The sequence below is a fragment of the Cervus elaphus genome, chromosome 1 (genome assembly GCF_910594005.1).
Source record: "Cervus elaphus chromosome 1, mCerEla1.1, whole genome shotgun sequence".
Lineage (NCBI taxonomy): Eukaryota > Metazoa > Chordata > Mammalia > Artiodactyla > Cervidae > Cervus > Cervus elaphus.
Window position 1 is genome coordinate 23,257,432 of NC_057815.1, and position 18,564 is coordinate 23,275,995.

Sequence of the window (18,564 nt, forward strand, 5' to 3'; positions counted from 1 at the left end):
TTAGGCCAGTGAGCAATCTAGGTCACTGATCTTAAATTCCCCTTAGTCAATAAGGTGGCCAGGGACCAAGATTGTTATCAGTTGCTACTAGTTTACTTAAATTAACTACTAATGCCCGCCTGGATGAAATACAAGTTGCAATCATGATTGCTGGGAGAAATATCAACAATCTCAGATATGCACATGACATCACTCTAACAGCAGAAAGTAAAGAGGAACTAAACGGCCTCTTGATGACTGTGAAAGAGGAAAGTGAAAAAGCTGGCTTGAAACTCAATATTCAAAAAACTAAGATCATGGCATCTAGCCCTATCACTTAATGGCAAATAGAAGGGGAAAAAGTGGAAGGGATGACATATTTTCTTTTCCTGGGCTCCAAAATCCCTGTGGACAGTGACTGCAGCCACGAAATTAAAGGACACTTGCTCCTTGGAAGGTAAGTTATGACAAACCTAGACAGCATATTAAAAAGCAGAGATACTACTTTGCCCGTAAAGGTCCATATAGTCAAAGCTATGGTTTTTCCAGTAGTCATGTATAGATGTGAGTTGGACCATAAAGAAGGCTGAGCACTGAAGAATTTATGCTTTCAAACTGTGCTGTTGGAAAAGACTCTTGAGAGTCCTTTGGACTGCAAGGAGATCAAACCAGTCAATCCTAAACAAAATCAACCCTGAATATTCACTGGAAGGACTGATGCTGAAGCTGAAGCTCCAATACTTTGGCCACCTGATGAGAAGAGCCAACTCACTGGAAAAGACCCCGATGCTTGGAAAGATTAAAGGCACAAGGAGAAGGAGGCAACAGAGGATGAGATGGCTAGATAACATCACTGACTCAATGGACAAGAATTTGAGCGAACTCTGGGAGGCAGTGGAACACAGAGCAAAGAGTTGGACCTGACAGTGAATGAACAAGAAGAAGAATTAAGTAAGTCATTGGTGATGTGAGCACACATTCTACTGCTGCTGCTCAGTCAGAGGAGACTGACATTTTTAGGTTCAGCTAGGAATGGTGGTGAAGTTTGGGCAGAAGAGTTTTTAGTACTCTTTAGTGGCTAGATATACTCCTTCTATTTCCTGTATTACAGTCACAATTAAAGGTGAAGCTTGTGTTCATCTAACATTCTGGATAATTAAGGGAAAATATTTTATGTGACACTCATGAAGCTTTTAAAGTGTATTTTAAAAGGCTTTGCTAAAAAATTAGCTTGAATGTAGCAAGAGAATGCCCACTAAATGTTGTATGGTTGTTTCAAGAAAAGGACACACAACTCAAAAACATAATTCAAGACTATGTAATTCAGACCAAGGTAGTGAGTCCCTGTTCATTAGCTAAATGCCAACAAGGGCAATCATTAACAACGAACTTGAAATGAAATCATTCCTAGTGGATTTCCTCTTATTTTAAGGAGGGCCAACTCATATTGTCCTAAACCCTGCAAGTTAAGATGAGACTGATTAATATAGAGCACAGTTTCAAATGTGCATGGCTCAAATTAGCATAAATTGGGTTACTACTTGTAGCAAACAAGGAAGGATTAATCATTTGACTATGAATTGCAGTACTCATTAAGACAAAAACTATTCCCATTTGTAAATGAGACTATAAGAGAATTCTTAAGTAACTTTAAAACCTGAATTTGGACTTTTGTTTCCAGCAGCATGGTAACTGAACTGAAATCTCTGAATTAAATGTGTATGTGTGTGTGTGTGAATCAAGATAGATCTGTCACGGCTAGTATTACGTGCCAAATTTGCTAGGCTGCAGTACCCCAGTATTTGGTCAAACATAATTCTAGATGTTTCTGTGAAGGCATTTTTAGATGACATTAACATTTAAGTCAGTAGGCTTTGAGTAAATCAGACTATCATCCATTACCTGGGTGGGCCTCATCTAAACACTAGTTTAGGGTCTTAAGAGAAAAAGACTGAGGTCTCCGAGGACCTGCCTCCAGACTACCTGGATTTGGACCACAGCATCAACTTCTCTGGGTCTCCAGTCTGCCTTGAAATCAGCCTCCACAACTGTGCAGCCAATTCCTTGCAACCAATCAGTCTCTCTTACATATACATGTATGTACACATAGACACACATACAACAACCTATTAGTTCTGTTCTCTGAAGAAACTTGATTAATACAATATTTATCAAAAGTTTTAAATACATAAGAGTCAAAAAGATCTTCAGAAACCAACAGACACTAGGACTCTGGGGAGGGAAGCTAATATTCCAATGGCATGTTGACCTGGTAGAACCTGGTGACCCTAGTAAAACCGAGATCTGGTCTTCAAACTTCAGGCTTACAATGCATCTAAAAGAACTGAGAAAGAACTGTATACTCCTTCATACATTTTTAAGTTGACATTCCATCATAAGTATAACAGTTGCAGGGATATAATTATTTGCATGTCATAAACACAGATACACACACACATAGATTATATCTTAAAAACAAACTGCTGCTTCATTTTTCAAGCAATTCAATGGACTCTGATTACAGTAGCAAAGTTACAGCTCTATCACCCCCTTTGAAAGACATGAACATCCTTAGACTTATCAGATGAACAAGTGAGTGAGCAGTCTGAGTCAGAGCATTACTTGACCAGGTGCTTTATTAAGATGTCCAGCATCTCTCTGTTTCTCTCTGGCAACTTGTGCACCAATGCATGTACAGCCTCCACCCGGTAGTTTTGGTCATCAGATTCTATAACATAAAAAAAGGTTGCAAATATTCAAATTCTAATTCTATCAACATTAATAATTTAAACATCATAACCACTTCCATCCATCATGCCTTATAAGCATTGCTTCACAGGGTAAGTATTATCACTATCATTTCCTAAGGCTTAGAGTCACTGGGTAACTTGTCCATGATCTGCAATCACTAAGTAGAGAAGAACTCAGTTCCATCTAATCCTGACCTATGCTCTTAGCCTCTGACTATATACTTCTATACAACTATAACTCATTTCCTCCTTTGGTTTTGTTACAAAAGGAGAGAATAAAACTTTTAGTAATATGAGTGATGGCAGCAGTTGTTACTGCTGGTCTAATGTGCCAGACACCACAGTACACTTTATCACACTGAAACCTCTGAGTGACTCTATCAGACCAGAGGAAGGAGGCATTCTTTTCTAAATTTAATAGATTAAAAGACGGCAGAGAGTTATTTTTCTCACGTGTCAGGATAATTGTGCAACCAAAGGCCTAGTAGATTTTAAGCCCATGCTGACCATGGTACATCTGGGAAGAAAAAAAAGAAAAATCATCTCAAGCAGATTCAGTCTGCAAGGAAAAAGCCAAGAGGCTGACAAGTTGGCTAGAGAAACTTGTAATGCTTCAGAAAAAGGAATCTATTTAACACTCTCTTACTACAACAAACAAATTCTAGGGTGACTGCCCACCCTGCCAAGCCCTTTCTCCAGAAAGTGCCCACTGCACAGGGTTTATAAATGGGACCTTCCTCTCTTCCGGGCATAGCTATCTGCACACGAGGTGAGGAAAGGGCCTGGTTTTCATCGGGCTAAACATGAAGTCTTTCCCAGGATTTGGAATGGAGACACCAAAACTCTGATCTGTCTGTTGGATTCATGCAAAGGCAGATCATGTAAAACAAGGCAGACCATCACCAAATGTGCTCCCAAGTAAGAAAAATCTGTCTGCAAATGAGGTAGATATGCCGCAGAGAACAAAAATGAGAGACATCCAAAAAGAGCTGGGAGGGTGGATGAGAAACATCTCTTCCCAACTTTGCAGTTCCTCGATGCAGGTCACTGTAGGCAGGATCCATTCTCTGCCAAGGAGTTCTGACAGACTCCCCTTAAGTCTCTGAGTAACTTCCCCTTTCTTCCTGAGCTAAATTTCTCTTGCTCGAAGCCAAATGGTACCTATTTCTATTATCCTTGACCCAGACAGAAGATGGATTCTTATACATGAGAAATGCTTTAATTATCATGATAGTGAATAATATGATCACTATTTGCCACAAAAGTGAAGAAAAAAAATCTTGCCACCAAATGTTTGCATCAAAACAACCAGCTCATTGAGCCATTCTAGCTAACTGGATCAAACACCGTTTGTTATAAAACGAATTTCTTGTAACAAAGTGTTCTAGGTTAAGAGTCAAAAATCCTGGCTTGTAGTCTTGATATTGCTATGAATTTACTAGGGTCCTTGGACAAAGTCACTTGTCCCCCTTTGGGTCCTGATTTCCTCGTTAATAAAATGAGGCTGGATTATATACTTTGAAAGGTCTTTTTCTTCTTACAAGGATGGATTTCTATAAAGAAGAAGTAGAGTGCAGAGCTTTCAGGAGAAAGCTAAGTGGTATAGATGTCATGAGATCATGCGGTCAGTCATGTATGCAGGGCTGCAAGCCAAGGTCATTCAGCTTCGCTTGACACTTTTAGCAGTAGATAACACCTCTTGTGACATTACAATGTGTGGTAATAAACTAATGCAGTTGATTTCTTTCTTGGATTGTGAAAAATACTCTTATTACAGTCATATCTTATATATCTTAACAATGAAATGCCAACTCTTAACTGTTACAACTTGAGACTGGCTCAGATGGTGACCTGGCCCTTGAGCCCAACGTTTTACACAACTCTAACTGCTCAGGTTACATGACTGCCACTGGCCCCCTCCCCTGCTCCCCATAATTTTGAATTAAACCTGCTTATTCATATAACATTAAGGCAGTCACAGATCTAAAGAAACAATATAGATATCTGATGAGTTTGTGAGTGTGTGTGTGCTCAGTTGTGTCTGACTCTTTGCGACCCCATGGACTGGAGCCCGCCAGGCTCCTCTGTCCATGGAATTTTCCAGGTAAGAATACAGGAGAGGGTAGCCATTCCCTACTCTAAGGGATCTTCCTGACACAGGGATTCAACCTGCGTCTCCTGCACTGGCAGGCAGGCTCTTTACCACTGCACCATCTGATCATCATCAATAAATATAATAAGAGAGAAAAGGTGTTGTTGCCTTCCAAAAATAGCTGACTCTTTCTCCAGACTTAGGAACAAATCACGTGAGTACAGTGGAGGCGGGGGCATAACTGATTGTACCTCTTTGTGGTCTTGTTTAACCATGAAGTCGCTCTTGTAAGAAACTGACATTCATTAATCAAGGAAAATGTAATTTGAGTAATTCCTCACAGCTCTTTCTAATCACACCATACGTGCCACCCCAATGAGCCTTACTAAGTAACAAAGTATCTTAGTTCATTCTATGACTTCTCATAACCATATTGTAAACTGTTAAGTATGAGGATGACAATTTCTTAAGCCCTAGGTAGGAAAATGTTAACTAGCAGGTTTAAACTTACAACCTCTGATACAGCATAAAACCACATCAATCACAATGCATCCGATGGAAATGTACTTACTAACAGCAACAATAAAGTCTTTGTGTAATCTGTAAGTCATCAGTGGCTCTGCAAGGCACCTACAAGAGAGAATACAGCAGATTTGAGAACAGTTACCTTCTGGCTTCCCCGGAACTTTCAGTGCTTCTGTGAGAAGTACAATAACGTCCTACCGGAGAGTTGACAAGTAGCTCTAAAGTGCAGACCTCAAAGACACCAGTGTCCTGAGCACTTCTTGCTGCCACTGTATTAAAGTGGGCGAGCCTGGGGGAATTATTTTTAATACTTTGTGAGAACTATTGGACTACAGGAACAAAATCCCTCTCAGATATGGGGGCAATAGTTTCTTTTTTTTTTTTAAATTTCCAATTCAACTTGTGATGTTTTATGAAAAAAATATACGAAGACCTGAATTTGAATCTAATATGAAACAGAAATTATTATTTAGCGCTCATAAACTATCACAGCCTTTTAAGTTTACTGTTTGAAACAAGCATATATAAACCCCAGAACACTGAATGTAACTGTGACCAGTCTGAACTAGTCCACCTTCAGTGAATGAGCTGTGCCAAGGAGGGAAGAGGACCCCACGGAGCTCCCTGGGGTCCACGCCGCCTGCCCACAGGGGTGACCGTGAGACCACAGCAGAGCGGCAGGAGGCAGGCCCCCCTCACCTGAGGTAGTTTTTCAGTCCACTTGTTATTGTCTTATTATCCCACAGTTCAATATCAATGTCCATGTCAGGAGGGGACTTGGGAGCTGAAAAGAATTAAAGTAAGATGTTTAAACTGTGCAATTCAAAATATCACGGGCACTATTAAGAAGACGGATGCGGACAAAAGTAGGTCAAAGAGAGGCATGCATTTCCTGGAAGGCCAGTGGAGCTAACTTTTGGACTGCTGTTTGCCTGAGTTGGTGCAAAGCACATTCTGACACTGAACCTCAAATATTTCTTACAGAACACAGTTTCTCAAGTCAGATGTTTGCCCATTGCTAACGTCACAGCACACTTACCATGTGCTGGGCGTGCTTCTCAGTGCTTTACATGGACTAATGCATCACATTCTTATAATTCCAATGAGCCTCCTTCTATAAACGAGGAGGTGAAGGCACAGAGGGGTGAAGCAAATCACCCAAGGTCACAGAACTTTAAACTGGCTGAGCCAAGATTCCAGTTCAGGCCATCTGAATCCCAGCACCCATAAATCTTACTGTACCACTAGCTAATCAAAGAACACTTGAGGAAAAAGTCAATATTATAAAAAGGGCCCCTTTACAAGTTCTGATTGGTCATCTATAATAATGGACATTAAAAATGAATACAAATATTAATTTTAGATATGACTTGAAAATACTCAAAGACAAGCAATAACCTATATCTCAAAAAATCCTATGGTTTGAATTTTCTATAAGAATGTAAAAGTTAAGTAAGTAACGGGCTTCAGCCGAAACTTACAAAATGTGGTATTCATGAGTTTCTGCACTTTGGAATTCACTCCTCCTATTCGGTAGAGACCTAAAATGGTGATGCCTAGTGAGAAGGAAAAAAATCACAAGAAAACGGCATAAGACACAAGTTCCAAGGACAGAATGTTAAAAACTCAGATATATGCCTACATAAAATCTGGAAGGTATGCATCCAATTTTACAGTCTAACTTTAGCAAACCTACCCTGGAAACACTCATCAGACATATATTTCTTAGAGCAAAAATGAACAGTGATTTGAAAGTCTATGAAGAGCTTCAAAATGGCAAAGTACAGCTGTCTATTCACCACTACCTGAATATAAAAAACCATTCAAGATGAGAAAGAATGATCAGTATTTCTCATATTCTGTTCCCTTAATCACGGAGTCCTATGTGTTGAACAGTTGGATGGAATTGCTAGCTTCACTTTAAAGCTGAGGATGGGACTGACATATATATACTTCTATATAAAAAAGAGATAACTAATAAGGACTTACTGTATAGAATAGGGAATTCTACTAAATACTCCATAATTGTCTATTTGGGTAAAGAATCTAAAACGGGGTCTATATATATGCATGTGTAAAACTGATTCACTCTGCTATACACCTGAAACTCACACAACATTGTAAATCAACTATTCCCCCCCCAAAATTAAACAGAAATAAAGGTGAGAAGACAGATTCAGAGATTTTTAAGGAAACGACTTGACTTCTCAAAACTTAAATGGCAGCACCAAACTTTAATTATAAGTTTAAAGAATTCCAAAGCCCAACAGGAGGTTTTGCTTTAGACAAGTTTTCCTGGAAGGAAAAGGCAACTAGAGTGGACTTCAGGACAGAGGTCATGACTAGACTGAAGACAGGTGCTGAATTTGTGACAGTGACAAAAGTCACTGTGAGATATAATGCAGGGAAAGAGGAGAGCTGAATTCAAACTCCTCAGGAATCTTACTTCCTACAGCTTGGAAAAAAATAACAATATCGGTCCGTCAAAAAGAAGTAAAGTGAGGCTATATCATGAAACTTCATGAAAAAGAAGTATGTCTGTAATATGACTTTGGCAAACTAAAGTTCAAAGTACAGCTGTTTACATGTTTGTATAATTTATAAATCATATGTTTCTTAAAATTAAGCTCCTATTGATAACAAAGTACATCCTGATTTCTGAGCAGCTTCTTTGTAAGAAGGGACCATGCATCAGTAATGGTGTACCCATCAGGCAGCACTGACCTCTCGTTTCCACAGCTTGGATGCATTTTCTCACAAAGTTGAACCCTGCTTCATTTAAGTACACTGGAAATAAAAGAAAACCATATTAAGTGTTTATGATGAACTAACATTACTGCTCCAGTCGGCTCTGTTGTTCCATGGCTTGATGGCACACAGGCTGTTACTGAATTTATCAAATATTTTGATTAGCATCTGATTTTTTATCTGGGGCTAGAAGTGAAAGAGGGAGATTCGTATTCACCAATGTTTTTATATCAACTTGCTTCATTAAAAACACAGCTCTTTCACAGAAAGTAATATGTAAAATTGAGCCCATCCGTTTTCCCTAAAATTAGCATTATCCTTTACTACGTATTTTTCTGGATGATAGAAGCAAATACAATAAAAATAAACTTTTAATGTGTGTTAATAATTATATTACAAAGCTATTCATATATTTTTCCCATGAGATTCTCCAAAGAATATTATGAGGTATAGATAAAGCACTGCAATCTTAAGGTGATTTACCAAGTTGCTGAAAACTGTTTTTTTTTTGTTCTAAGGTCTAGAGCCACATTTTAACTCAGGTCTCCTGAATTCTATGTTCTATTCTATTTCATATCATATTCAAAATAGTTCAAAATATGCATAGTAAGTTCACTAAAAATCCTCTCAAAGATTCTCCATTATGAAACTGCACTTTATTTTCATTGCTTTTTGACAGATTTTCTTAAGGTTTAGAGGTTGAATCAAATTAGACTACTTGTTTAAAGAGAAAGGATTTAAAAATACCAAATAATAACCCACAGGGAAAATTCAAAAAGTTTTGATACTATAATGCAAATTGTTACCAAATATAGTGAATATATGATATTCCCAAATAATAATTTATGAAGACAAAGACAAACCATTAAAAAATTAAAACTGGTTTCCATTTAAAGATGGTGGATTAAACACATACATGCAACAACACAGATTCACAGAAAACATATATCAAAAAATTAGGCTAAAAAAAGGTGCCAGGAAAGATGAAAAACTTTGAAGAAATCCTAGGCATAGAAAATCACCAAAACTGAATTGACTGAAAAGTTTGAGAAATCTGAGAAATGAGAAACTGAAAAGCTAGAGGTACCACACTGAGCTATCACCTCACACCTATCAGAATGGCCACCACACACACACACAAACAGAACAAATAACACATGTTGGCAAGGATGTGGAAAAAAACAGAACCCTTGTACACTGTTGATGGGAATATAAATTGGTGCAGCCACAGTGAAAAACAGTATAGAGGTTTCTCAAAAAAGTAAAAATAGAACTACCATATAACCCAGCAATTCTACTACCAGGTATATTAAAAAAACAAAACAAAAACACTAATTCTAAAAGATACATGCTGATGTATGGCAAAACTCATCATAATATTGTAAAGGAATTGTCAAGATGTGAAAGAATAAACTGTGTTGGCCAAAATAACCATGCATTTTTGCTTTATTGCCTTTGAACATCCTTTGCTATTGCCTGAAAGAGTAGACGGAGGTTCCGTGATAGAGGTAACACTCAGCTTTGCTTAGAGCCAGGTGAACCTGGGGTTGGATCTCAACTCACGGCTTTGTGATGGAAGCATGCCTATGAACCTTTATGAATGCTATCCTTTCATCTAAAAATGAGGGAAATAACACTACATGTCTTAAAGGGTTGTAGTAAGATGAAGACAAAACCACGTGAACCAGTGAAGAGCACCAAACATGGAATAAATGTAATTAGATGCTGGATCCCTTCTTCATGTGCTCCTATCCACACACCACCGAGAAACAGAAGAAATGATAAAAACAAAGAAAACAGTCAGCCACTAGTGCTAAGCAGAAGAAAGAGACATAGTTACTCTCCCACCTAGTAACTGTATTACTGGGGGTAGTTTTAATTCTTTATCTTATTTTCCTCTTCCATAAAATAAGGATAATAGTAATACTGTCTACATAGGGCTATTCCTAGATGAAATATGTTAACATTTGCAAGTATCGTAGAATAATATTTAGAATATAGTGCTACAGAGTGTTCGCTCTTATCACCATCATCATTGTTACTGACTAGAGGAGAATGTAAAATCTACGTACGCAAATCACACGAACAAGGTATTCTTTGGGCAGGGCTGAAGTCCCTGGGGATTGAGGTACTATCGGCCTGGAGCATTATTCTTCAAAGAGCCATCAGTTCAGTTGACTCGCTCAGTCGTGTCTGACTCTTTGCGACCCCACGGATGGCAGCACAACAGGCCTCCCTGTCCATCACCAACTCCAGGAGTTTGCTGAAACTAAAGTCCATTGAGTCGGTGATGCCATCCAACCATCTCATCCTCTGTCGTCCCCTTCTCCTCCTGCCTTCAATCTTTTCCAGCATCAGGGTCTTTTCCAGTGAGTCAGGTCTTTGCATCAGGTGGCCTAAGTATTGGGAGTTTCAGCTTCAGCATCAGTGCTTCCAATGAATATTCAGGACTGATCTCCTTTAGGATGGACTGGTTGGATCTCCTTGCAGTCCAAGGGACTCCCAAGAGTCTTTTCCAACACCACAGTTCAAAAGCATCAATTCTTTGGTGCTCAGCTTTCTTTATATTCCAACTCTCATATCCACACATGACTACTGGAAAAACCATAGCTTTGACCAGACGGACCTTTGTCAGTAAAGTTACGTCTCTGCTTTTTAACGTGCTGTCTAGGTTGGTCATAGCCTTTCTTCCAAGGAGCGAGTGTCTTTTAGCTTCATGGCTGCAGTCACCATCCACAGTGATTTTAGAGCCCAAGAAAAGAAAGTCCCTCACTTGGTTCCATTGTTTTCCCATGTATTTGCCATGAAATGAGGGGACTGGATGCTATGATTTTAGCTTTTTGGAATCTTGAGTTTTAAGCCAGCTTTTTCATTCTTCTCTTTTACTTTCATCAACAGGTTCTTTAGTGGCTCTTTACTTTCTGCTATAAGAGTGGTGACATCTGGTATCTGAGGTTATTGATATTTCTCCTAGAAATCTTGATTTGGCTTGTGCTTCATCCAGCCTGGCATTTCACATGTTGTACTCTGCATAGAAGTTAAATAAGCAGGGTGACAGTATACAGCCTTGACGTACTCCTTTCCTGATTTGGAACCAGTCTGTTTTTCCATGTTCAGTTCTAACTGTTGCTTTTTGATCTGCATACAGATGTCTTAGGAGGCAGGTAAAGTGGTCTGATATTTACGTCTCTACGAATTTTCCACAGTTTGTTATGATCTACACAAAGGCTTTGGCATAATCAATAAAGCAGAGGTAGATGTTTTTCTGGATTCTCTTGCGTTTTTGATGATCCAACGGATGTTGGCAATTTGATCTCTGGTTTCTCTGCCTTTTCTAAATCCAGCTTGAACATCTGGAAGTTTATGGTTCATGTACTATTGAAGCCTGACTTGGAGAATTTTGAGTATTACTTTGCTAGTGTGTGAGTTGAGTGCAATTGTGCGGTAGTTTGAGCATTTTTTGGCATTGCCTTTCTTTGGGATTGGAATGAAAACTGACCTTTTCCAGTCCTGTGGCCACTGCTGAGTTTTCCGAATTTGCTGACATACTGAATGCAGCACTTTCACAGCATCATCTTTTAGGATTTGAAATAGCTCAGCTGGAATTCCATCACTTCCACTATGTTCATGGTGATGCTTCCTAAGGCCCACTTTCACATTCCAGGATGTCTGGCTCTAGGTGAGTGATCATACCATCGTGGTTATCTGAGTCATGAAGATCTTTCTTATATAGTTCTCCTGTGTATTCTTATCACCTCCTCTTAATATCTTCTGCTTCTCTTAGGTCCATACTGTTTCTGTCCTTTATTGAGCCCATCTTTGCATGAAATGTTCCCTTGGTATCTCTAATTTTCTTGAAGAGATCTCTAGTCTTTCCCATTTTATTGTTTTCCTCTATTTCTTTGCAGTGTTCACTGAGGAAAGCTTTCTTATCTCTCTTTCCTATTATTTGGAACTCTGCATTGAAATGGGGATATCTTTCCTTTTCTCCTTTGCCTTTAGCTTCTCTTCGTTTCTCAGCTCTTTGTAAGGCCTCCTCAGACAATCATTTTGCCTTTTTGCATTTCTTCTTGGAGATGGTCTTGGTCACCACCTCTTGTACAATGTCACAAACCTCTGTCCTTGGATCTTCAGGCACTCTGTTTATCAAATCTAATCCCTTGAATCTATTTGTCACTTCCACTGTATAATCGTAAGGGATTTGATTTTTGTCATACCTGCCTTGTCTAGTGGTTTTCCCTATTGTCTTCAATTTAAGTCTGAATTTGGTGATAAGGAGTTCATGATCTGAACCACAGTCAGCTTCTGATCTTGTGTCTGCTGACTGTACAGACCTTCTCCAACTTTGGCTGCAAGGAATGTAATCAATCTGATCTCAGTATTGACCCTCTGATGATGTCCACGTGTAGAGTCGTCTCTCGTGTTGTTGAAGAGGTGGTTGCTATAAATAACAATGAGCAAACCCATCCTCTCATCGGAACTAAACAGATCACCACAGTTTGGGACTATCGATCACCGTCTTTGTTGCCCCTTCCTGTAGGATGGTTGTGTGTCTCAGCTCTCACTAAGACAGTTTGTCCCATGATACGCACTAGCCAATGAAACATGAACGGAAGTGACAGACATTGTCATCCATCAGTCAGGAAGAACTGGTATGTGGGAGCTTGACATTTTCTAGTCCCCTCTGGCACAAGATCATCAATGTTAGAGAGACAAGGTACTCCATGAGCTTGGATTTTAGAGTAAAAACTATAAATAAGAGAATCACAGCTGACCTGAATGGACCTAGAGCATAATCAAGATAGGAACCTTCACTGTGGTAAGTCTCTCAATCACAGCATAACCTGGTGTTTCTGATCTAATTATATATAACTTCAACAGTTTTCTACTCTAAAAGGACTAAATGAAAGGCAATCCCACAATCTTAGCTTTTACTTGCTTAACTGGAATGTAGCAGAGGTTTTTTGGCTACTGACTTGCCAATTCCTATAAAAAGACATCAAAAGGCAATAATGGCAGTACCCATTCATGGCTGCCTTACAAACTACTACTCTTGCCTTCACACAGAATTCAGCAGTTTCTGCTGAGTGTGAGGAGAACGTGATATGGCTTAAACATGCTCCAGAATCCTCTGTCTCCTGGTGACTGATGTAGGAGGAAGTCCCAAGGAGCAGTGCTTCTGAGGGAAGTAAGGGAGGAACACATTCTGTAAAGGATACCTTTCAGTCTTCCAAAGCCATGAAGGCTGTATTCCACTTAGTATGCTAGTGCTAAAGAGAATTCAACAAAAATAGGCCTCTATAGCTTATAAAAGAAAGACTGGGAACTCTTTATAGTGTTCAAATGAAAAATCAGTGTAAGGGACCACTAAAGGCTGAAAATGTATCCTAATTTTTCTTTAGTGGAGGGCAAGTATTCCTGTTGCAGCAGTAGAGAGGGGAGTATACCTGTCCATATGAAACACGGACTGCTCAAAGCCTCCCAGAGCAGGCACCCAAGGAATGCTTGCTGATCAGTGGCTGGTAGTTACTGGTTTGCAGCTGGCTTGCTCAAGTACCTTCTCTGGCTTCTACAAAGGTTAGAGCTTATCAGCTAACAGAAGCTGCTTTGGTCAACTCTGCAGGACTCCTACCCAAGCACTGTATCTCTCTGTGAAGACCAGGGTTAGGCAGAGTACAACAACCACAAATTTCCAGGAATTGAAATCCTATAGTATTAATGATACTTGGCCTTTAGGGGTAAAGCAGAAGATAGGTTAACTTAAAGAACTTAATGTATTCAATCAAAACTTAAAGAGAAACATTATTATTTCTCCCCCCACAACTAATGAGGGCTAAAGTTTTTACTGAAATCCAAGTAAAGTTCCCAAAAGGCAGTTTAGCAACACAAAAAGCTATTAATCTCAACAGAATTCAAAAAGCCATGAGAAAAAGAATAGTCTTCCATGCAGCTAACAAAGTGAAAGTCCTTGTATCTTCAATTTCCTAGTAATTAAAAGCCCAGCATGTCCTTACAGATGTAATCTACTTGGCCTTACAACACATTCTCAGGATTGACAACACAAAGCAACACTTGACTTTAATTTTGAATTCACATTTCTAATCTGCCATTTCAGATTAAAAGGCAGATCAGATTAGTTGTATCACATACAACTAATAGTACATGTGGCTAGAAAGAAACGGAAGAAAATGAGTGCATTTACGGGCATTCATGGTTCCCACAGGACCTTTTCTCTTCTCCCTAAAGGTGACTGCAGCCATGAAATTAAAAGATGCTTGCTCCTTGGAAGAAAAGCTATGACCAACCTAGACAGCATATTAAAAAGCAAAGACATTACTTTGCCAATAAAGGTCTGTCTAGTCAAGGCTATCGTTCTTCCAGTAGTCATGTGTGGATGTGAGAGTTGGACTATAAGGAAAGCTGAACGCCAAAGAATTGATGCTTTTGAACCATGGTGTTGGAAAAGACTCTTGAGAGTCCCTTGGACTGCAAGGAAATCCAACCAGTCCATCCTAAAGGAGATCCGTCCTGAGTATTCATTGGAAGGACTGATGCTGAAGCTGAAACTCCAATATTTTGGCCACCTGATGTGAAGAACCGACTCATTGGAAAAGACCCTGATGCTGGGAAAGATTGAAGGCAGGAGGAGAAGGGGACGACAGAGGATGAGATGGTTGGATGGCATCACTGACGTGATGGACATGAGTTTGAGTAAACTCCGGGAATTGGTGATGGACAGGGAGGCCTGGCGTGCTGCAGTTCATGTGCTCACATAGAGTCGGACACAACTGAGGGACTGAACTGAACTGCAAGGAAGAGCAGGTAACTCTTCACAGCCTTGACCCAAACTGTTTTCTTTCTGTTCTGCCCATGAAGAGGACTTGATTTCTGACTCTCTTCCTTGGTCTTGGTGACGAGAACAGAACTGTACTTGATTAGGGGCCTTGGGGAGAAGGCAGTGAAGGAAAATGATTAAGCCAGGAATGTCTGGGAACTTCCATAACAGAACTACCTAAAGGGCAGTAGGAACTGCCCAAACGTTCATTACATTACAGCACTTGTCATGGATAAGAATGAGTTCACTTTTTCTGTTTGATTCCTGGGAGAATAAATTCCTTGAGTACACATGGGGAAAGCCACTGAAACACACAGTGGCAGAAATTTGGAGTTGTCGGGAAATTTTGGAACTGTCTTCTGGTCCAATACCTTTGGTTTTGTATAAGGACTGAGACTGTTCAAACACTTTACCACTATACAGCCTAGTAATACTTTAATTAGAAAGGTACAATTTGAAATAACTTCCTTTTTCTTATTCACAATGGTTAGAATAAACTAGTTCCACAATGGAGTATCGCTGAACTGAATTGCATGAGAGAATGAAACTAAAAAACTTGCCTTTCACAATTTCAGTTTCTCCAGACCTGGGATAGAAGGATCAGCTGAAAAGTCATCACATGAAACATATGCATGAGTGGAAACAAGGCTCAGAGCACCAAGAAAGAATGCCAAAAAAAGCAAGCCTCCACTCCTGTTAACAACTAGGGGCAGAAAAGATGCATCAAGAGAAATATTTTGTTTCTTTGAATAATGGGCTCAAATGGCATAATTACATTTTCAATGGTATGGTCTGAAGGACAGTTGGATTCTAATGTTAATTGAGTGATATCTGCTTAGTTACTACTCTCAAAATAAATCCATTCCCAAAGTTAAGTTCAAGAAAAGGATGCTGTGGAATATTTTACAGCCAGCAAAGAATCTGTGGATTTAATATCCCGTGACGAACTGGTGCTCTAGCTTTTTAACTTGATAGTTTTTTCATAAAGATGAGTCAAGTTTTCCTTCGCTACTGAATTATGCTAGTCTGATTTATGGCATCTATACTCTTCCCTGGTGGCTCAGATGGTAAAGAACCCACCTGCAATGCGGGAGACCCGGGTCTATCCCTGGGTTGGGAAGATCTCCTGCAGGAAGGCATGGAAACGCACTCCAGTATTCCTGCCTGGAGAATTCCATGGACAGAGGAGCCTGGCAGGCTACAGTCCATGGGGTCACAAGGAGTTGGACACAACTGAGCGACTAAGCACACAGCAGCACATACTTTGAAAATGGGAAACTAAGAGTAACCACAAAGAAGGCAGACTCTCAGGTTAGGCCTGCACAGAGTCTCACTACTGTGCATTCACAGCAGAGTTTCATTCTCCACCTCATGGCATATGTTCCCTGTATACACACAGCATGGTCCTATTTTAGAACACTGGATAGTTCTTCATTGCTTATGAGAGATAGATCATATGTCTGTCCATGAAAGCACAGACACATGATGGCTGCCAACGGCTGACATTCAAAACAAATTTTTATCTGAGTTTTGTATTTTACCATCTTAAGCTTCACTATTATCTTTCGCAATTCAAAAACACAAACACATTCCTAGCAAAACTGAGTTTCTAAAGGATAATAGGAATAATTTAACACAAAAGGAATCCATCTGAATTGCCAAGGCTATTAAGAAGCACTTCTCGACGTGGCAAATGAATAAGGGCTGGTACTGGTTTCAGATGCCAATTGTGAGAGATATTAGAAGACTAAAAGGGACACAGTGCCATGTTGGGAGAGAGTCAAGTGTCAAAAGGGGACACAGATCTCAGAGAAACAAGATGATATATAGAAAAATGGTCAAAGGTACAAACGTAAAGAAAACATAGCTGCTGAACTCAAAACAGGATGAGCCTGCAGGATTTATTCAAGACTTAAGAAAGAGGACTGAGACTTCACAATCACTAGAATATAATTTTGAACTGAAACAAATAAAATTCTGGATGTATCACTAGGAAGGAAATGTGATGCTACTCAACAGGATCAAGTGCTTGAATCTGGAATACTGTTTAGCATAAAGATGTATCTTATGAGTCGTTAAATCACCAGCAAGATAGTGATACGATACATGAGAAGGGGGTAAAAACAGCCTAAGCAAGAGATTCAAAAACCCATTAATAAATATTAGGCCTTGATGTAGTAGATTATTCAAAATTACATGCAAAATGATTAAATTCTGAGGAACTAGCAAAGCCCTTCATTGCATGTTGGATTGAAAGAATGTTTAGAAAGCCTCACCCATGCAAACTGGCAATACCAAAATGTCTACCAAGAGCAAGGGGAGTTTACTTCTAGAAAGTGCATTCAATCACATGTCTCTACTACGCAGTTACTTTTATTGGTGGCATATGCCATAGTCCTGACTTTTAAACAGAGCACTGATTCTGTAAACAAATTTGAATCCCCAAGAATGTGTAAAAACAACCAAAACCAAGTGCAATTTTGGGTCACTTGGTTTTATACCAATGTGTAGCAAGACGTTCTGAAACAGCTACACAATTTCACATGTAATTTTAGAAAGTTTAGAATACTTTAAAAGATATTAATTTCTGCATTTATAAGCAAATTTACTAGACTACAAAAGTTGTCTGGTTGTTTAGCAAGATTATATTTACCAGAATCATTAATCTCTCTTATTAGGGTGTTAATCTCATCTTATTAGAGGATGAAGTTTACTGGCTTTGCAATTATAACTTGATATGTTTCTAGGTATCATACATATGACAAATATATAGATACATATGTTAGATATAGTTATATATAGATAAAACATCAATAACCTTAGTTTGCAGATTGATACCACTCTAAAAGCAGAAATCAAAGAGAAATTAAAGAACCTCTGGATGAGGGTGAAGTAGGAGAGTGAAAAGCTGGTTTAAAACTAAATATTAAGAAAACTAAGATCATGGCATCCGGCCCCATTACTTCATGGCAAATAGAAGAGGTAAAGATGGAAGTAATGACAGATTTCATTTTCTTGGGCTCTAAAATCACTGTGGATGGTGACTGAAGCCATGAAATAAGACAACTCCTTCTTGGCAGGAAAGCTATGACAAAAGTAGACAGCGTGTTGAAAAGCAGAGCCATCACTCTGCTGACAAAGGTCCTTATAGTCGAGGCTCTGGTCTTCCCAACTGTCACATAAGGTTGTGAGACCAGGACCGTAAAGAAGGCAGAGTGCCAAAGAATTGATGCCTTTGAACTGTAGTGCTGGAGAAGACCCTTGACAGTCCCTTGGACAGCAAGGAGATCAAACCCGTCTTTCTTAAAGGAAATCAACCATGAATACTCATTGGAAGGACTGATGATGAAACTCAAGCTCTAGTATTTTGGTCATCTGATGTCAATAGCTGACTCATTAAAAAAGTTCCTGATGCTGGGAAAGATCGAGGGCAGAAGGAGAAGAGGATGTCAGAGGATGAGATGGCTGGATGGCATCACTGATGCAACGGACATGAACTTGGGCAGACTTCGAGAGAAGGTGAGGGACAGGGAGGCCTGGTAGGACACACTGGGCACCTGAACAACAATGTTTATAGAAGTTTGCTTGATTAAATGTATAAGTGGGAGAATTCTATCAGATTTATGAAAATATGA

General features: G+C 39.3%; 1 protein-coding gene across 1 annotated transcript in view; it reads right to left on the reverse strand.

Moving 5' to 3' along the window:
• ARHGAP42 (Rho GTPase activating protein 42) overlaps nucleotides 1-18,564 on the reverse strand; it is a 314,057-nt gene that overhangs the window by 20,024 nt on the left and 275,469 nt on the right. Inside the window, exons 13-17 of the mRNA XM_043896938.1 lie at nucleotides 8,071-8,133; nucleotides 6,828-6,902; nucleotides 6,046-6,130; nucleotides 5,393-5,451; nucleotides 2,602-2,707 (exon numbers count right to left, since the gene is read on the reverse strand). Of these exons, the coding sequence (XP_043752873.1) occupies nucleotides 2,602-2,707; nucleotides 5,393-5,451; nucleotides 6,046-6,130; nucleotides 6,828-6,902; nucleotides 8,071-8,133 (388 nt within the window). The remainder of the gene's footprint in view (nucleotides 1-2,601; nucleotides 2,708-5,392; nucleotides 5,452-6,045; nucleotides 6,131-6,827; nucleotides 6,903-8,070; nucleotides 8,134-18,564) is intronic.